Consider the following 17,500-nt stretch of genomic DNA (forward strand, 5'->3'; position numbering starts at 1 on the left):
TCCTCGTTTAGATAGACCTCCCAAAGAGCAGCGATTCGTAAACAACGCCGTATATTAGAAGCTGATTGGATACCATTATTAATACGATTCGTTTTTGTTTGTTTTCTGTTTGTTTCTTCCTTCGTCTATCAAAAGTGCGGCGTAGACATGCGGAAGAAGGGAAGGGACGGACACAGCGTAATATTATAGGATATTTTTTCCTCTAAAAATATATATAAATGAAGAGAGTTATGCGCAGTCGTTTCGTTCACTTTATCCCTCTTTAAATGTTCTTAGAATTCGAGGGGAAATGCAACAGGAGGGGAGATCCTAGAGCCACGGTGATGGCTCATGTCAGATAACGCTCGGCATTCAGACGAAAATAAAAAGCATTAGGAAAATATCATGTCTATAATCGTAAATGAAAGAGGGATGCATATTGTCTTGATGAGGAGGCGGTGCTATGAGCCTGGAGGAGGGGCGTCAGGCTAAAAGGGGGAGGGAACTGCTGATAAGAAGGGAGGAGCCATGGTAGTCAGGATGGCGTAGAGGAAGGGTTCGCGGGGGAGGGAGAGGAGGGGGCACGGTGGAAGGAGGGGTTTAGCAAAGGGGGGATGGCAAAGGGGAAGAGAGAAGGGAGGGCAAGGGAAGACGTGGAGATGGGGGGTGGGGGGCAGACGAGTAGTCCTGGCCTTGCTACGTGGGTGGCCTGCGACACTCGTGCAAGCGGGTTCCTACGTGCTTGTGCGGTCGCCTGTGTCGGGCTGTGTCGGGCGACGTGATTGTGGGGGATTGTAACCTGATACCATTCGAACGCCACTCACTCGATTCGAGAAAAAAAAAGATGTTGGATCAATTTTACCATCGAGTTGAACACCGTAAAGACGAGAATTAAAAAGAAAAAAATAATAATAAAGACGAGAACGTATTCTTTTCCTTCCAATCTTAAAATCATTGAATCGGGATTGATTCCTCCTCTATTATGCACAGCTAATCGAAGAGTCGGCTCGCGCAGAAAGGACCCGATCTATCGAGCCGAGACTCCTTCCCTGCCTGACTTTTGCACTCCTCAAAGACGGGGCTGCGGGCGAGGCCACTTACTGTCGCATTGAAATCTCCCGCTCCCGGGCCGTCGAGGGAGCGCACGGATAAACGCCATCTTTTGTTTGCTTTTGGACATTTTATTTATTTTCCCTATGTTGGTGTTATTAGCTTTATTGTTGTTATTATTATTATTACTCATTTATTATCATTTTATTATCATCGTCATCATCATCATCATTATACTTATTATCATCGTTGTTGTTATTACTCTTACTATTGTTATTTCACTCTATTACAAACAATTTGAAGCTTTGTATTGTTTAAAGTGTTTCTGTAAGATAGTAATAGTGATTATAAAGATGGTGGTGATGATGATAATGACACTACTACTATTTATAGATACAATAATAATAATGATAATAGTAATGGATAATGATAATAAGGATTTTGCTCTTATCATTATCGTTGAAATTGTAACCGGTTTTATATTTTGCTGTTATGATTATTACTATTTTGCGTTGTTCACATTGTTTAAGTTGATTATTTTTCGCAATATCGGAAATACTTAGTCAGTTTATGAATGAACTAGCTTAAATGTGACAACAAATAAAACAACAAATATTGATGAAAATGTATAAATAGATTAATATATGTGTATGTATATATTTATAAGTATATATATACATATATATATGTGTGTGTGTGTGTGTGTGTGTGTGTGTGTGTGTGTGTGTGTGTGTGTGTGTGTGTGTGTGTGTGTATCAAGAGCAAATGCACCAGCCTTCACATGTATTGCAGATAAAAGAAGACTCTTAGAGAAGGACATTTAAAGACGACTCCTAGTACAGGGTCGTTGAGCGGCAGTTAAGGAACCAACATGTCAATCGTCCGTTGTGACGACTCGCCCTCTTAACCGCTTGCTAATCACGTCGTCAGACAAGACACAGTCTCACGGTCGTTAAGGAAAACCGCGCCATGAGGGGGTCATTATGGAGGGAGAGGCTGTGGCGGGCGCTCATGACGGGGGCGATCCTCTTGAGGGAGTTGCCGTGTTAGTTAATGGCAGTTAGTATGGATTCCCCTTCGTTTTGCCAAATGGAGACTTAGGTACTCCACTTTCGCCAAGCTTCTGAATGACATGATCTTAAATAGGCGTGCCCTCTGACCTCAGAAACCAGAATGACCTCTCCGACGACCGCCCTTCGTCACAGCGGTGCCTAATTGTTCTCTTGCCCTCTGTTGTTTTCGAGGAGCCCGGCCAACCCTCACTGCCTCCAGCCCTTCGTGGGTGTAGCGCGTCCATGCGGATTTCGTTCTTCATATTTCATGTCTGGAATGATATTTCTGGCGCACCTCATGAACTGTTATTATCCGGTTCGCTTATGTCTTCCATTTATTTTCGGAATGGTTTGGTTTTACTCTTTTTTTCCAGCTGTGTATGCGGTTTTCACGTTATTTAGGTTTACTTTTTAATCAATTTCAGTCAAGTTTTTCTCGTGGCATTTTCCTGGTTGCCATCACCCTACTCTCCCATCTGTTTCCCCTCGAGGGTCATGGCAGGGCAAGGGGTCATCTCGGAGAGCAATTTGCCTGTCGTTTCCCAGCAGTTTTCCCACCCATCTCCCCGCCCATTCACTCAACCGCCAGCCCGCGCCCACCCGCACCTTCAGAGCTAACCACGAAACCTCCCGCAGAAACACGCCTGCCTTTTCCTGAAGCAGCTCCCTCGCATCCTCTCTCTCTCTCTCTCTCTCTCTCTCTCTCTCTCTCTCTCTCTCTCTCTCTCTCTCTCTCTCTCTCTCTCTCTCTCTCTCTCTCTCTCACCATCCATCCATCCATCCATCCATCCATCCATCCATCCATCTATCCATCCATCCATCCATCCATCCATCCATCCATCCATCCATCCATCCATCCATCCATCCATCCATCCTTCCCTCCTTCCTTCCTTCCATCCAACCATCTATCAATTCATCCCCCCATCCCTTCCTCTCTCTCTCTCTTTCTTTCTCTCTCTCTCTCTCTCTCTCTCTCTCTCTCTCTCTCTCTCTCTCTCTCTCTCTCTCTCTCTCTCTCTCTCTCTCTCTCTCTCTTGTCTCTCGTCTCTCGTAAGTGAAGACGAGCGTCATGCTTTCAAGACAAGGTGCAATCTGCAACAATCATTCCTTCTTCCATCTCACTCCCCCCAACTCTGCATCCGCTGCCAGCACTGCATACACATATACTCAAGATATACTTATACACGCATAGATCACGTATCCCCAGTAATCTAGAGTTTTTGATGAACACTTTGAGGTCCACCCACTTCCACGCCTTAAAAAAACCCAAACCTTTGTTCATCGATACTTGCTGAGAAAAAAAAACTCGAATTTCGCACTACTTTCACCGAAGTCGCGATGGCATCCGGCGCAGGAGGCACTTCCCGCCCTAAGAGGAGTGCGCGTCACCTCTTCCGCCGCCAGAAAGGATCGCCGGCGGGATGGCGTCGAAATCGTGCCGTCACGACACTCCCGCGCAGATATAATTAAGGCCCTTTCCGAGGAATTCGCCAGTAACAAGAAGGCCCTTAGCGTAAGTGAGCATAGAGGTCAAAGTCCCGTCAAACAGCGGAAGCCAAAAGAACATTCCCAGGAAGATTTCGGATGCATAACAAGGTTGTTGTTGTTGCGGTGTGTGTGTGTGTGTGTGTGCGTGCGTGCATACGTACGTGCGTACGTGCAAGCGTGTGCGTATGTATGCCTGCGCGTGTGCGTATGTGTGTGAATGCGTACGCGTGCGTGTACGCGTGTGTGTGTGTATGTCAGAGTGCAGAGCATCGCCTCCTGCCCCGCCCTCAGGGACTTCGAAGGGAAGATGACTTCATTAGCCTCTCCGCCGTTACAGCTGACGGTGATGGCCGCCAGCTCTCCCCCCCCCCCCCCCCCCCTCGAGACCACCGCAATGGTTAACTCTGCAAAGCACGCCTGATTTTCTGTCTGCAGTGATCGTCTCTGCTGTTATGATTTTTTTTTTTTTTTTTATCTGTATAGTTTTTTATGTTCGAATATATATTTTATAACTTGCTTTTATCTTCTTTTCTCATATTTTCCTCTCACCTTTTATGTGTTGTTGTTTTTTTATAATTTAAGATGATTCCCTAGACTGCACGTTAAACCTCCAGCTGGGACCGTGACTCTCGCCGAAAATTTATCGAGACAAAGGCCCTATATTTTTCCTCTTTTTTTTCCTCCACCTTCCCTCCTCTCCTCTTGGCCCACTCTTCTTCCTCTCTCTTGCCTCACTCTTCCTCGCTCTGGACTCACTCTTCTTCCTCGCTCTTGTGCATCCTCCAGCTTTATCATGCTCTTCATCTCCATCGTTCTCCTGCCCGACGGGATCCTTCGTCCACCCCGATGCATCCTGCTGGCCAACCCAGGCTCGTCGACTTCCTTGGTCCTCCTCCTCCCGAAGATTTAATCCATTATCGTGTGTTCGCTTCTCATTCGTCTTCTTTTCCCCTTGTCTTCGTCTTTTTTTTTCTTCCATCTTCTCTTCTTTCTTCCAACCTCTTTATATTTAATCCTTTATCATGTCCGCTCCTTTTCATTCATCTTCCTCCTTCTCCTCTACTTCCTGAACTTGATTTTTTTTCTTAATTATTATTTTGCTCCTTTCTCATTCCTCCTCTTCCTCTTTCTTCTTCTTGTTTGTCCTTATTCCTTTCCTGTGGTCCGGTTGTTCTCCGCCAGGTGAGGAAGACTCGGTAATCGTTTACAATTAATCATCGTGTCTTCAGGACCTGTTTTCCCGACTCCCTGACGGTGGCTTCCCTTTGTCTCTGCTTCGTGTCTCTCGCCGTCCTCGGTGGTCTTGTCCTCTCTCTCTCTCTCTTTCTCTCTCTCTCTCTCTCTCTCTCTCTCTCTCTTCTCTCTCTCTTCTCTCTCTCTCTCTCTCTCTCTCTCTTTCTCTCTCTCTCTCTCTCTCTCTCTCTCTCTCTCTCTCTCTCTCTCTCTCTCTCTCTCTCTCTCTCTCTCTCTCTCTCTCTCTCTCTCTCTCTCTCTCGCTTCCTGTCTCTTCTAAGTCGGGGCTTCTTATTTCCCTTTTCCGGGAAATGGCGAGTTTTTTTTTTTCTTTTTTTTCTGCGACTTTCGTTTTGTCTGTTTTATCATTGTCTTTATCTATTTATATGTGTGCGCGGCTATAGCTTCATTTGCAATAATTACTTCTGCTATTAATATCATTAGTATCGTTGTTGTTTTCTTGATACCATTGGTTCAGTGATTGGAAATTTCGTAATAACCAATTAATTTATTTGTTTCCTCTCTTCCTTCCTTTCTTTCTTTATCTACCTTCTTTCCCTTCTTTTCCTCCCTTATGTCCCTGCTTTTCCTTCCTTACTTCTTTTTTTCCTTCTTTTCTTCCTTTCTTCTCCTCTAATCTTTTACCCTCTCTTTCTTCCCTTATGTTCCTTCCTTCCCTCCATTCCTTTCCCTCCCTCCCATTGTTTTCTTCCTTTCTTCCTTCCACACCTTCCTCTTCGTCTGCTCTTTCGCATGTACCCAGAGACTCCGCGGGTCGGTCGTCGCAATGGGCGTTCGGGGTCGTCGCGCTGCGAATTCGTTCATCTTTATGGGTCGTCTTCCAGGAATCCAGATGGTGCCACTTGCAAAGGAAAATTGGTGTCCTATCAGAGTCCGGGCGTTTAGGCACTGTCGGGCATTGTTCTCTGTTGGCGATTCCGTAACTGAAGCGTTGGTATGCGGTATTTCCTGAAGATCTCTTTGGTATTTTGGTACTTTCATCTCCCCATCCTCCCCTCCTTTTTTGCCGCTGGTACCCCTCGCCCCAACGCTCCGAAGGCGGGGCAGCACACGCAGAAGGCCGACTCGGGCGATTCCTTATCGCTGGTGGGGACGGGAAGGGGTTGGGGTAGCAGGGCGCGGGCATGGAATGGGTGGGCGCCCAACATTGTGTGGGCGTCATGGTGATCGGCCCAGCCAAGCTAGGCTCGTGGTCGCCCATTTGTTCCCGTCATCTGGCCAGACCCTTGACCTCAGGACGCGGGCGTGGGCAGTGAAGGGGTGGCGCAGGGAGGCGAGTGTGGCGGGGCGAGGGGTGGGTGTGGCGAGGGGACGCCGAGAGTGTCGCGAGGGGAGACGGCGGGCGTAGTCTAGGAAGAGAGTCATTTAGGTGCAGTCCAGCTACGGTTGCCGATGGGCGAGAATTCACTCCGAATGCTATGGCCTCTTGTTTTTCATCTTAATACGAAACAAGACATTGTATACCGCAGTTTCTCTTAAGTAATCATAAAACCGAAAGATGTTATTCTTTACAGTGAAACAGAGTTTGGGCTAATGCGTCCATCGTGCCACTCCCGGGCCCGTAGTCTTCACCGGGCCATCGCCGCCCCATGTCATATGGGCACCCAGAACACCCCCTCCCATACCCCCCCCCCCCCCCACCTGCTTACGATAATGATCAAAGCGCCGCCGCTACGCCTTGCCGATAACGCCTATCAGTCTTTGGTTCGCACAATGGAGGAATGACATGGAAAATCTTGCAGCTCTTTGTGTGGGGCATTCTCCTAATTTTCTTCTATTCATACCACGCGGCATCCCTAATGTTTTAGCCTTTGTTTGGGCTCGCTTCCTCACTCTCTCCTTGTTTGGCGCCTTCTATCTCTTGATTATCAGCTCTCCCTCCGTCTGTTCCATCGGTTATCTCCGTTTTTATCTGCGTCTCCTTTTCGCTCTGCATTCTCGAGACTGTGCGGCCATTACGTCTTTCTATTGGAATGTTGAAATTGAGTTATTAGTAATAATGGAGCGGTAACAAGCATGTCGTTGGCTCACCCGCGTCTGATATAGTGCGCCTCATGTCATGTGGTGCTGTATAGTGTAAGTCCATGTGGCCAAGCCGGCCGGGACTGCTCTGCCGGCATGAACTCGGCCATTCTTACAGCGCCTGCTCTCTCATTACTTCCTTTATATTGCGAACGTTGTTTATAAGGCTGATTTCCATAACCTGGTGCAGTGAATGGAGTCGTTCGTTATATTAGCGTAGCCCAACAAAGGATGTTAAGCAGGGGATATACATATGCATTTAACTTTGACGATGATGTGTTACGTGCTTTAAGAGAGCGCGTTTTCTCTTCCATTCTCTCTCTTTTTTCCCCTCCGAATTGTTGTGAACGAAGAAGTTTACCAAATGCCGGTGACATGACGGATGGAGCTACTGTGCTAGAAAATTAGGGCGTCTTCAACCTATTTGACCTGACTCGCTCTCTCTCTAACGCCTTGCCTCCCTCCCTTCCCGACAGACTGCTGGGCCCTGCCATCAGATGGACCAACCTCAACCCGCAGAAGATCGTCAACAGAATCAAGGAATTCGAGAGCAACGAGAGATATGAACACGGCTTTTCCCTCTCCTACTTCGCTGACTTCATGAAACGGGTAAGTGGAGGCGAAAGATGTTTAGATTTTCTTTTATAGATTATGGATTTTTTTTTTCTTTTTTCGTTTGTTTTTTCTCTCTCCTTTGTTATTGGACTTTCTTTAGATGGTGGTTGTGATTATCTAGCGAAGAACGACTTTGGATATGGCATAACAATATATAATTTATTTTGGAAAGTTCTATCGTATTATATCAATCGATACACCAAGACAGTATAAGTCATATATAGAAGAATAGTTATTCTGTCTTCTGTTAACTGGGTAGTTACATGTGGGAAAATGTGGGTGTTGTGTGGTCAGGCGAGGCGACCTGTGGGGCGTGTGACCCGACCCACATATGTCAAGGTATGTGACCTGTGACAGGGGTGACCTTAGCTGGTTTCTCATGTTTGTACAGCGCCAGGGTCATGGGGTCGTGTGAGCTTGCGGGCCGGTTAGTTAATGGGCCTCAAAAATTTGTAGTTTGAAAAAGTGACAACAAGTGTAAAGCAGGAAATATAAATAGATCACGTTTAGTTTATCGCTCCCGTTTTTAACATCCATTTTTATTTTTTATTATTATTATTGCTGGTGTTGTGGTTGTGATTGTTATTGATATTAATATTATTATTATTTCATTATTATTATTATTATTATTTCATTATTATGATTTTTACTGTAGGTTTGCATATTATGGGGAATAAAATTATTCACATGATTTTTTTACTTTCATAAATCTACCGCTCACACAAAGAGGAAAAAATCGACCTTAATGCCTTGTGGACCAGGGAGATGTTCCCGCGAGCTCTGAGCCAGAACATTGCGACAGCGTGACCCGAGCGTGACGGGCCCCTCGAGCCAGGTCAGGTGGCACCGCGTTTGACCTGACATGAGGGACGACCGGCGCTGGGTGGTCTTGACCTGGCCGTGGCTCGGGTATGATCGATGTCGTTAGAAAAGAAGGGGTAGGGGGAGGGAGGGCATTTTAAAATCCACCATGCGCTATTTCAGTATTGTTCCCTGCATAAGACTGCCCCCTCCCCCCGTTCTCCCCGGCACGTCCCCAGTAGGCACGTCCTGTCATGGCTCACGACGGAGAGGGCCTTTGTTCCAGCCCGGCCACGGCAAGATAATGTGCAATGTACACGTCAAAGATTCTGCAACGGACACCACGACATATGTTGCACGAACGAGGGCTTAATTACCTAATTACTTAATAGTCTGAACACACAAACACATGTGCGACTACCGGTCCTCGGGTGCTCCTAGGAGGGGGAGGTCAAGGAGCTGGTGGGGTTGGGTAGGGGGGGGGGCTACTGCAGCGACTGCGGCGGGTGACTCACTCCTTATCGCCCGCGAGGGGCTGCTCTTAATATAGCAATATAACTCCCGTGCATTTGTTAGAAGGACATCGGGCAATCATCCCAACTGACGGAGAAGAGTCAATATCTGTAATTAAAGTTTGGTCTTGTGGCCGCCGTGTTATTTGAGCCGCTCGCCAAGGGGACTCGAACATCGGAGCGCCTCTCGCCCCATGCTCGCCCCCTTCTTCATCTCCACCCTGGGTGGGGCGTCCTGGTCCCTCATCTGGTGGCGCAGGAGCGATTGGTCAGGCGCTGGCATACTTAGAATCTCCTCCGTATTCCTCCTCGTGCCCTACAGACATCGCGACGGATAGACGTGCGACGCGAACGGGCGTAAAAGGGGCGCGGGTGATCGGCTTGGCAAGCGGGTAGTGGATGTTGGTGGTCCCGGGCGGGCGGGTTGTGGTTTTACCGTTTAGAGTGTCGAGGGAGACCGCGATCGGGTTTCTTCGGTAGCCGGTGCATCGGGAAGGGAGGCGAGGAGCGCTACCGCCCGACGCCCGCGCTGCTGCCTCAAGAGCACTCACGAGGGCGCGGACGCTGAGAGGAATTTTAGGGGCTGCTGCGGGACCCGAGGAGGCGAGGAGCAAAGGAGGCTATTGCCGAGGAAGAGATTGAAGTCGGGGAGGGGGAGGAAGTAAGTAACATGGCCGCCCTGTGGTCACCTTCTGTCACCCGTCATCCGAGCCGACCGCCGCTGCACTGCGAGGCCTCACCGTTTAATTGCGGCTAAACTTACACGGCCGCAAGCCCGGGAGCGTCGCCTGCGGCACGTAACACGACCACGGTTGCGTCAGGGGCAACACAGGGGGACTTGCAGCTCTACGGAGCTCCTTGCATGGTGGAGCTTTTGTGCCATCTCCTTCATTACCTCGGGACGTGGGTGGCCAGGCGTGCGTGTGACCTGTAACCCGAGACGCAGGTCCTGCAGGTCCCACAGCAGGTTACCGAACGGGCCATAGCTAAACTGATAAACTGTAATTCGCACTACAGACAGCCCCGCCCGCTACTAACGTGCGAATGGCATGCATGCGGCCAGGGGACCAGTGTGCACATACGCGGAGAGAAACGGAGGGAGGGGAGGTTGTGGGGGGGTAGGGGAATGTATTTTTTTATTTACCCTAAATCATTATTCAAATGAAGTAAGAAAGTCACACATGACATTTCTTTGCACGTCGAGCGATTTATGTTACATGTAGCGTTAAACCAATCCTTCAATTTTCTGTTCCAGGCTGGGATAACAACGGCTTACCAAGAGAAGCCCTGTCTCGACCCGACCGACCCCGAGTGTCCGGAAACTGCCCCCAACAAGCACTCCAAACAGGTACCTTTGAATCAAGTGTAATTAGAGAGATAGCAAGCAGCCGCTTCTGTTTGTGTATATTATGAGCAAGTGTGTGTGTGTGTGTGTGTGTGTGTGTGTGTGTGTGTGTGTGTGTGTGTGTGTGTGTGTGTTTATGTATATGCTCTCTGCTGTCCCCGGAGAGCCGAGGGGACGTGCAGAGAGGAATGCAGCACAGAGCGCAAGGGCGAGGGAGGCGGGGCGGGGGCGGGGGGGAGTGGCACCATAGCCTTCACCCCGACCCTGCCTCCTGCAGATAGCATCTACACCAGCAAGAGTTTCATTGTACTCTGCCCTAGTCCCTGTCCGCCACGCCTTGGCCGCCTTGCCCGCACCTTGGCCGGCGACGGAAGCCTTTAAGGAAGCCGCCCGCGCGCTTTGCCTACAATTATCGCACGCCCTCATGCGCCTGTTTGTTTGCATACTATAATTTATGTATATATAATTAACATGTTAAGGAATTCCTGCTTCAGGTTTTAGATACCCATATGGTATCGTATCCAGGAGTTTCACTTTGTAATAGTATGTGTCCCTCTCCTCCTCCCCCAGGTGCCTGACGTAGGCGCTGAGCTGACGGGCGGATGCTACGGATATGCCGGGAAGTTCATGCACTGGCCGGAGGACCTGATCGTGGGCGGGACTCAGACCAACAAGACGGGACACATCGTCAGGTGGGTTGCCGTTCTCGCTTGCTTTGTTTGCTTCCATTTTCTAATGTAGTGATTTTTCAATGGTTTGAATTAGTTGACGTGCTTTCTTTTGGCTTGCCCGTCTGTCTCCGGCTGTTTCTCTCTCTAGGTTTAATTTGATTAATTAAATTAAACCTTTCCATTTCTCCCTCTCTATCACTCGCTCTCTCTCTTCTCTCTCTTCTCTCTCTTCTCTCTCTTCTCTCTTTTCTCTCTTTTCTCTCTCTTTTCTCTCTCTTTTTTCTCTCTTTTATCTCTCTTTTCTCTCTCTTTTCTCTCTCTTCTCTCTCTCTTCTCTCTCTCTTCTCTCTCTCTCTCTCTCTCTCTCTCTCTCTCTCTCTCTCTCTCTCTCTCTCTCTCTCTCTCTCTCTCTCTCTCTCTCTTTTTCTCTCTCTCCCCCTCCCTCCTTCTCCCTCCCCCTTTCCCCCTCATTCTCCCCCTTCTCGCTCTCAAATTCTAAACTCGCCCTCTCCTTCCCTCCCCCAGAGCGGAGGCCCTACAGAGCATGGTGCAGCTGATGGGCTCCAAGAACCTTTACGAGTATTACGACCAGCACTACCGCGTCCACCACGTCGACTGGTCACAGGAGAAGGCGAATCAGCTGCTCGAGGCCTGGCAGCAGAAGTTCACGCAGGTGGGCGTTTGGTTGATTTTTTGTTTATAATTTTTTCCCTAGGTTTCGTGTGTGGGTCGTCATTGTTTTGTGTACGTGACATGCAGATGCATACACGCACACGCGGATACAGACACAGTCAAACTCGTAGCGACACAGATAGGGCCTAAACACACAGACAGACAGACACACACACACACACACACACACACACACACACACACACACACACACACACACACACACACACACACACACACACACACACACACACACACACACACACGCGCGCACTTGTGTTTCCATCTCTCTCTCTCTCTCTCTCTCTCTCTCTCTCTCTCTCTCTCTCTCTCTCTCTCTCTCTCTCTCTCTCTCTCTCTCCCTCTCTCTCTCTCTCTCTCTCTCTCTCTCTCTCTCTCTCTCTCTCTCTCTCTCTCTCTCCCTCTCTCTTTCTTTCCCTCTCCCTCTCCCTCTCCCCTTTCCCCTCCCTCTCCCTCTTCCCCCCTCTTCCTTCCCTTCCCCCTTTCCCTCATCCTCTTTCTCTCCCTCACCCAATCCCAGTAATTATCGCCGGCTTAAACATTCACCGTAATTAATGATAACAAGACGGCGGTTGCGCGGTGGTACTCTTGGTATGCGATGGGAAGCGACAGGTGGCAAAAATCGAGTCATACCAGCGCAGAAATACCAGGGCGTCACTCACGTTTCTTCGTTATTATTGTTGTATCGTCACCTTCGTCGTCGCTATTATTTTGTTATTGCTGTTATTATCTTTAATTGTTATTATTGTTGTTAGTATTATTGTTATTGTTATTATTGTTATTATTATTGTCATCATTATCACCATTACCGCTATTGTTGTTGTTGTTGTGCTTCTTCTTTTTATCAATATTATTGTCATTACTATCATTATTATGGTTATTATTGTCAATACTATCAACATTATTATGATTATTATTATTATTATGTTTTTTTCTGCTGCTGGATTAGGAAACTCACGGAATGGAAAAGAAATGCCCGAAGCCCCAGTTTTGTTTATCTGTTTGGGGAAAAAAAATCTCCCCTTTCCCCATTCTCCTGAATTCTATTAACCTGTGGGCAGGTGGTGGGCAGAGGTCGAGCAGAAAAGGCTGGGTGGGTTTAGGGCGCGTCTTACATCACCCTCCACGCTCAAGGACCAGCTAAGCTATCGAATGTCTTTTCTTGCACCCTTTGACCCCGAGCCCTTGCCAGCTTCACCCTCGGAGACCTGTCTCTGCGCCCATCATCCTTAATGAAGCCCTTAGCTCTGCCTCTCTCTCTCTCTCTCTCTCTCTCTCTCTCTCTCTCTCTCTCTCTCTCTCTCTCTCTCTCTCTCTCTCTCTCTCTCTCTCTCTCTCTCTCTCTCTCTCTCTCTCTCTCTCTCTCTCTCTCTCTCTCTCTCTCTCTCTCTCTCTCTCTCTCTCTCTCTCTCTCTCTCTCTCTCTCTCTCTCTCTCTCTCTCTCTCTCTCTCTCTCTCTCTCTCTCTCTCTCTCTCTCTCTCTCTCTCTCTCTCTCTCTCTCTCTCTCTCTCTCTCTCTCTCTCTCTCTCGCTCTCTCTCTCTCTCTCTCTCTCTCTCTCTCTCTCTCTCTCTCTCTCTCTCTTCTCTCTCTCTCTCTCTCTCTCTCTCTCTCTCTCTCTCTCTCTCTCTCTCTCTCTCTCTCTCTCTCTCTCTCTCTCTCTCTCTCTCTCTCTCTCTCTCTCTCTCTCTCTCTCTCGCTCTCTCTCTCTCTCCTCTCTCTCTCTCTCTCTCTCTCTCTCTCTCTCTCTCTCTCTCTCTCTCTCTCTCTCTCTCTCGCTCTCTCTCTCTCTCGCTCTCTCTCTCTCTCTCTCTCTCTCTCTCTCTCTCTCTCTCTCTCTCTCTCTCTCTCTCTCTCTCTCTCTCTCTCTCTCTCTCTCTCTCTCTCTCTCTCTCTCTCTCTCTCTCTCTCTCTCTCTCTCTCTCTCTCTCTCTCTCTCTCTCTCTCTCTCTCTCTCTCTCTCTCTCTCTCTCTCTCTCTCTCTCTCTCTCTCTCTCTCTCTCTCTCTCTCTCTCTCTCTCTCTCTCTCTCTCTCTCGCTCTCTCTCTCTCTCTCTCTCTCTCTCTCTCTCTCTCTCTCTCTCTCTCTCTCTCTCTCTCTCTCTCTCTCTCTCTCTCTCTCTCGCTCTCTCGCTCTCTCTCTCTCTCTCTCTCTCTCTCTCTCTCTCTCTCTCTCTCGCTCTCTCGCTCTCTCGCTCTCTCTCTCTCTCTCTCTCTCTCTCTCTCTCTCTCTTTCTCTCTCTGTCTCTCTCTTTCTCTCTCTTTCTCTTTCTCTTTCTCTCTCTTTCTCTTTCTCTTTCTCTCTTTCTTTCTCTCTCTTTCTCTCTCTTTCTCTTTCTCTCTCTCTCTCGCTCTCTCTCTCCCTCTCCCTCTCTTCCTCTCTCCCTCTCTCCCTCTCTCCCTCTCTCCCTCCCTCCCTCCCTCCCTCCCTCCCACCCCCGTTTACCCATCTATTTTTTTTTTTTTTTTTATTTCTTTTAGCGAGGAAGTATTATCTTGGTGTTCGGTATCGACTAATAAATCGGCGGACGAGGCTTGTTCGATATAATATTTCACTTTATCAGACAGATCCTCTGGATAACAATGGATGACCCTTTGGGAGGTCAAACGGTGTTTTAGGCTAGTCTCCTCTTGAGTGACCTCTTCTATTAACTTTCTCTGATTCTTATTTTTATTATCCGGTTATCAATCTCTCCCTCTCTATCTATCTATCTATGTATCTATCTATCTATAACCAGGCACTTCTTGATAGACATTTCCCCTCTGTGCTCCCCCAGGAGGTGCTGGCGGAGACGGAGCGCCTTCAGAATGAAACTCGCCGCTACAACATGCTGCCCTTCTCCAGCGCCACCCTCGGCTATCTCCTCAGGGACTTCTCCGAGGTGCCCGCCTTCAGGGTCGCCCTCGGTTACATATTCATGGTGAGTTTGTCTTTTAGGTATTTATAAAACCCCGTATTTTTCAGATGTTTCTTGAAATTACTTGGTTAGAGTAACATTTGCAATCTGAAAAATAAATCTTTTGGGATCGTACTTTTCTTTATTTAAAAATGTATTAATGTCATTCTATAGTATTCAAAGATAGAAATGAATTAGTCTAAGCTAATAGCCTCCACCTTGCCTCCCGACAGGTGATGTACGCGTGCTTGTCGCTCGCGAAGTTGTCGGATTCGGTGAGATCGGCGGCGGGTCTCGGCCTCGCGGGGGTCCTGCTGGTTGCCATCACCGTCGCCGCCGGCCTCGGGTTGTGCGCCTTGCTCGGGCTGCCCTTCAACGCCTCTACGACGCAGGTGCTGCCCTTCCTGGCGCTGGGCCTGGGCGTCGACGACATGTTCCTCATGGCGCACACCTTCGCCGAGACCGCCGACAACTCGCTCATCCCCTACCAGGTAAGTCGGGGCCGTTGTCGTCGCGGGCTTTGGTCTTCCTCTTCCTTGCTTCCTCCGCTGGCGCCGCCCCCTTTTTGGCCGGGCGGGTGCAGTGCATCACAGTTGCTTCTCAGTAGTCGTATTCCTTGCCACGACCTTCCTCTGCTCCTCGACGCTAGTTGTAGCGTGCACTTAGGCTGCATTTCTCACTTCCTGCCACGGATATCCGTCAGCCCGCGTGTGTATGCCTCGCTTCCTCGAGTGGCGATGGCGATCCGCTTTCACTCCAACACAAAGGACCCGGAGCACATATCGGCCGCGCCTTAATCCTTTCCTCTAGGCCTACGGGCGAATGACACGCGAGCTCTGGATGGCCGGCTTTGTGGAGGCTTTCATCTGGGGTTGTGGCCGAAGGCGTCTTGGCCTCCTGGGGGCTCCTGAGACGGCCTCCCCCAGGGAAGGTTTGCCGTTTGAGCGCTTTTCCTTTTCCTTTCCTTCTTCCCCAAAAGGCAAAAGAGGTAGAATTAGACATTAGAATTATGCAACCAGAAACTAAGTGCTCGTTAACTCCCGCCATCTCCGTTAAGTCGAGGATGTAAGACGCCAGGGGGACAACGCCAACTTGCACATGCCACCCGACGTGACTCCCGAGGAGCCCCGCCGATCCCAAAGAAGTCGTCCGCGTTGCCTTTGAGTCGGCGTGGGCGTGGCGCGTGGGCGAGAGCTATGGCCACTTCTGGCATCGGATGAACGCGTATCTGTCTGGCTGACCCGAAGCGAATGGCAGAGGTTAACTCGGGAACACAGAACACCGCAGCACCGAGAACAAATATCCCCGTGACCGTTGCGCCGCCGGAGGATAGCACACTCCGGGGAAGGCGCCGTGGAAATCCCGCCTCTAGGGCATCGGGTAATAAGATTCAGTATGGCGAACGGCGCGGCGACGGGGCTTGAGGCTGTGATAGGTCGCACGATGGCCTCTCCGTAGGGGGTCCCACACCTCCACTGTGTCCCTCCTTGGCCACGCTATCTGTGTCATCTGAACCTGGCCGCAAGCATTCTCTCTCTCTCTCTCTCTCTCTCTCTCTCTCTCTCTCTCTCTCTCTCTCTTCTCTCTCTCTCTCTCTCTCTCTCTCTCTCTCTCTCTCTCTCTCTCTCTCTCTCTCTCTCTCTCTCTCTCTCTCTCTCTCTCTCTCTCTCTCTCTCTCTCTCTTTCTCTCTCTCTCTCTTTCTCTATTCTGAGGCCGGAATGAACAGTGAAGATGAGTGGAACGGAGAATGAGGACTCAAGCGTTGGAATGACTCAAAAAGGAAATTCATTAAGGAATTCTGTTGACGGGGGTTAGAATATGCAAATTCAGAGGGAAAAGGGGTAAAGAGAGAAGATGAGAAGAAAAGAAAGAATAGAAAATAACAGAAGAATGATACGCTAGAGAAGTAGATGATGTAGAAAGAAAAAAAAAATAGGCGGAACAGTAGGAGAAGAAAAGTAAAAGGTAGAGGAGGAAGAGGAAGAGGAGATTGACCTTTTAAGGGAGAACTGAAGAGGTGAAAAACAGATAAAGAGATAAAACAGGAAAGGGTATGAGGAGAGGTAGAATTTTGAATAGGAGGAAGGGAAAGAAAAAAAAAAAGAAGGGAGGCGATAAACATAAAGAGATAAAAGAAGGAGAGGGCGGGGAGGTGGAAGAAGAGGAGGAGGAATGGGGGCGTGGAAGAGGGAAGGCAGAGAGCGAAGAAGGGAGGATAGCGCCTCCCCCTGGCGGTCACAACAGCAATTTGTCGGGGTCACTGCTAGCTGGCAGATGGTGGAAGATAAGTCAACCGCTGATGGATGGGCGCTGCAGGCGTAGGCGCTGATTACGTGATAGGCGCTGTGGGCGTCTCCAGGGGAACCAGGTGGGTAGGAGAGCGGCGAGGAGGATGGCACGGAAAGTATGATGGACGTAGGTGGTGGTGTTCGTTTCAAGCGATCGGAAGAGAGGAAGAAAAGTAATGCGGTTCTCTTTCTCTTTCCCTCTCTTGCTTTCTTTCTTTATTTGTTTGCCTCTCTCTCTCTCTCTATCTATCTATCTATCTATCTATCTCCTTTTCTCTCTCCCTTTCTCTCTCTCTCTCTCTCTCTCTCTCTCTCTCTCTCTCTCTCTCTCTCTCTCTCTCTCTCTCTCTCTCTCTCTCTCTCTCTCTCTCTCTCTCTCCTTTTCACAGCGCTAGCCCACCTTGCCCACTCCGACCCACCGACACGCAAGCCATCCACCCACACCCACTTACCCACATCTACTTACCTGCGTCTGCTTACCCACCATTCCTACTAACCCACACTTCTTTCAGATCCACTTACCAACATCCTCTTATTTACACATTCTTACACCCATTCACCCACGCCCGCGCCCCGAACGCCTGGCCACCCACTTTGCCCACCGCCCACCCACGCCCACGCCGCTCCAGCGAATACCCGAACCGAGGGAGAACATCGTTTACAAAAAAAGACAAGAGAGAGAGAAAAAAAAGTAAATATATCGCAGGCGCCATAAAACGAGGCTTCGTATTTTTAAGTCATTAAAGTGGCCACGTTGACTCGAGTCCGGGTTGTTGCAGGCGGCCACCCAAGGCACATCCCCCGACAGGCCCGCGCGCCCACGAAGACATACAA

General features: G+C 49.1%; 1 protein-coding gene across 1 annotated transcript in view; it reads left to right on the forward strand.

The window, feature by feature from the left end:
- Positions 1 to 17,500, forward strand: part of LOC125038157 (protein patched-like) — a 108,980-nt gene that overhangs the window by 68,589 nt on the left and 22,891 nt on the right. Inside the window, exons 6-11 of the mRNA XM_047631504.1 lie at positions 7,322 to 7,454; positions 10,029 to 10,121; positions 10,689 to 10,810; positions 11,315 to 11,462; positions 14,258 to 14,401; positions 14,611 to 14,868. Of these exons, the coding sequence (XP_047487460.1) occupies positions 7,322 to 7,454; positions 10,029 to 10,121; positions 10,689 to 10,810; positions 11,315 to 11,462; positions 14,258 to 14,401; positions 14,611 to 14,868 (898 nt within the window). The remainder of the gene's footprint in view (positions 1 to 7,321; positions 7,455 to 10,028; positions 10,122 to 10,688; positions 10,811 to 11,314; positions 11,463 to 14,257; positions 14,402 to 14,610; positions 14,869 to 17,500) is intronic.

Source organism: Penaeus chinensis, chromosome 24, assembly GCF_019202785.1.
Source record: "Penaeus chinensis breed Huanghai No. 1 chromosome 24, ASM1920278v2, whole genome shotgun sequence".
Lineage (NCBI taxonomy): Eukaryota > Metazoa > Arthropoda > Malacostraca > Decapoda > Penaeidae > Penaeus > Penaeus chinensis.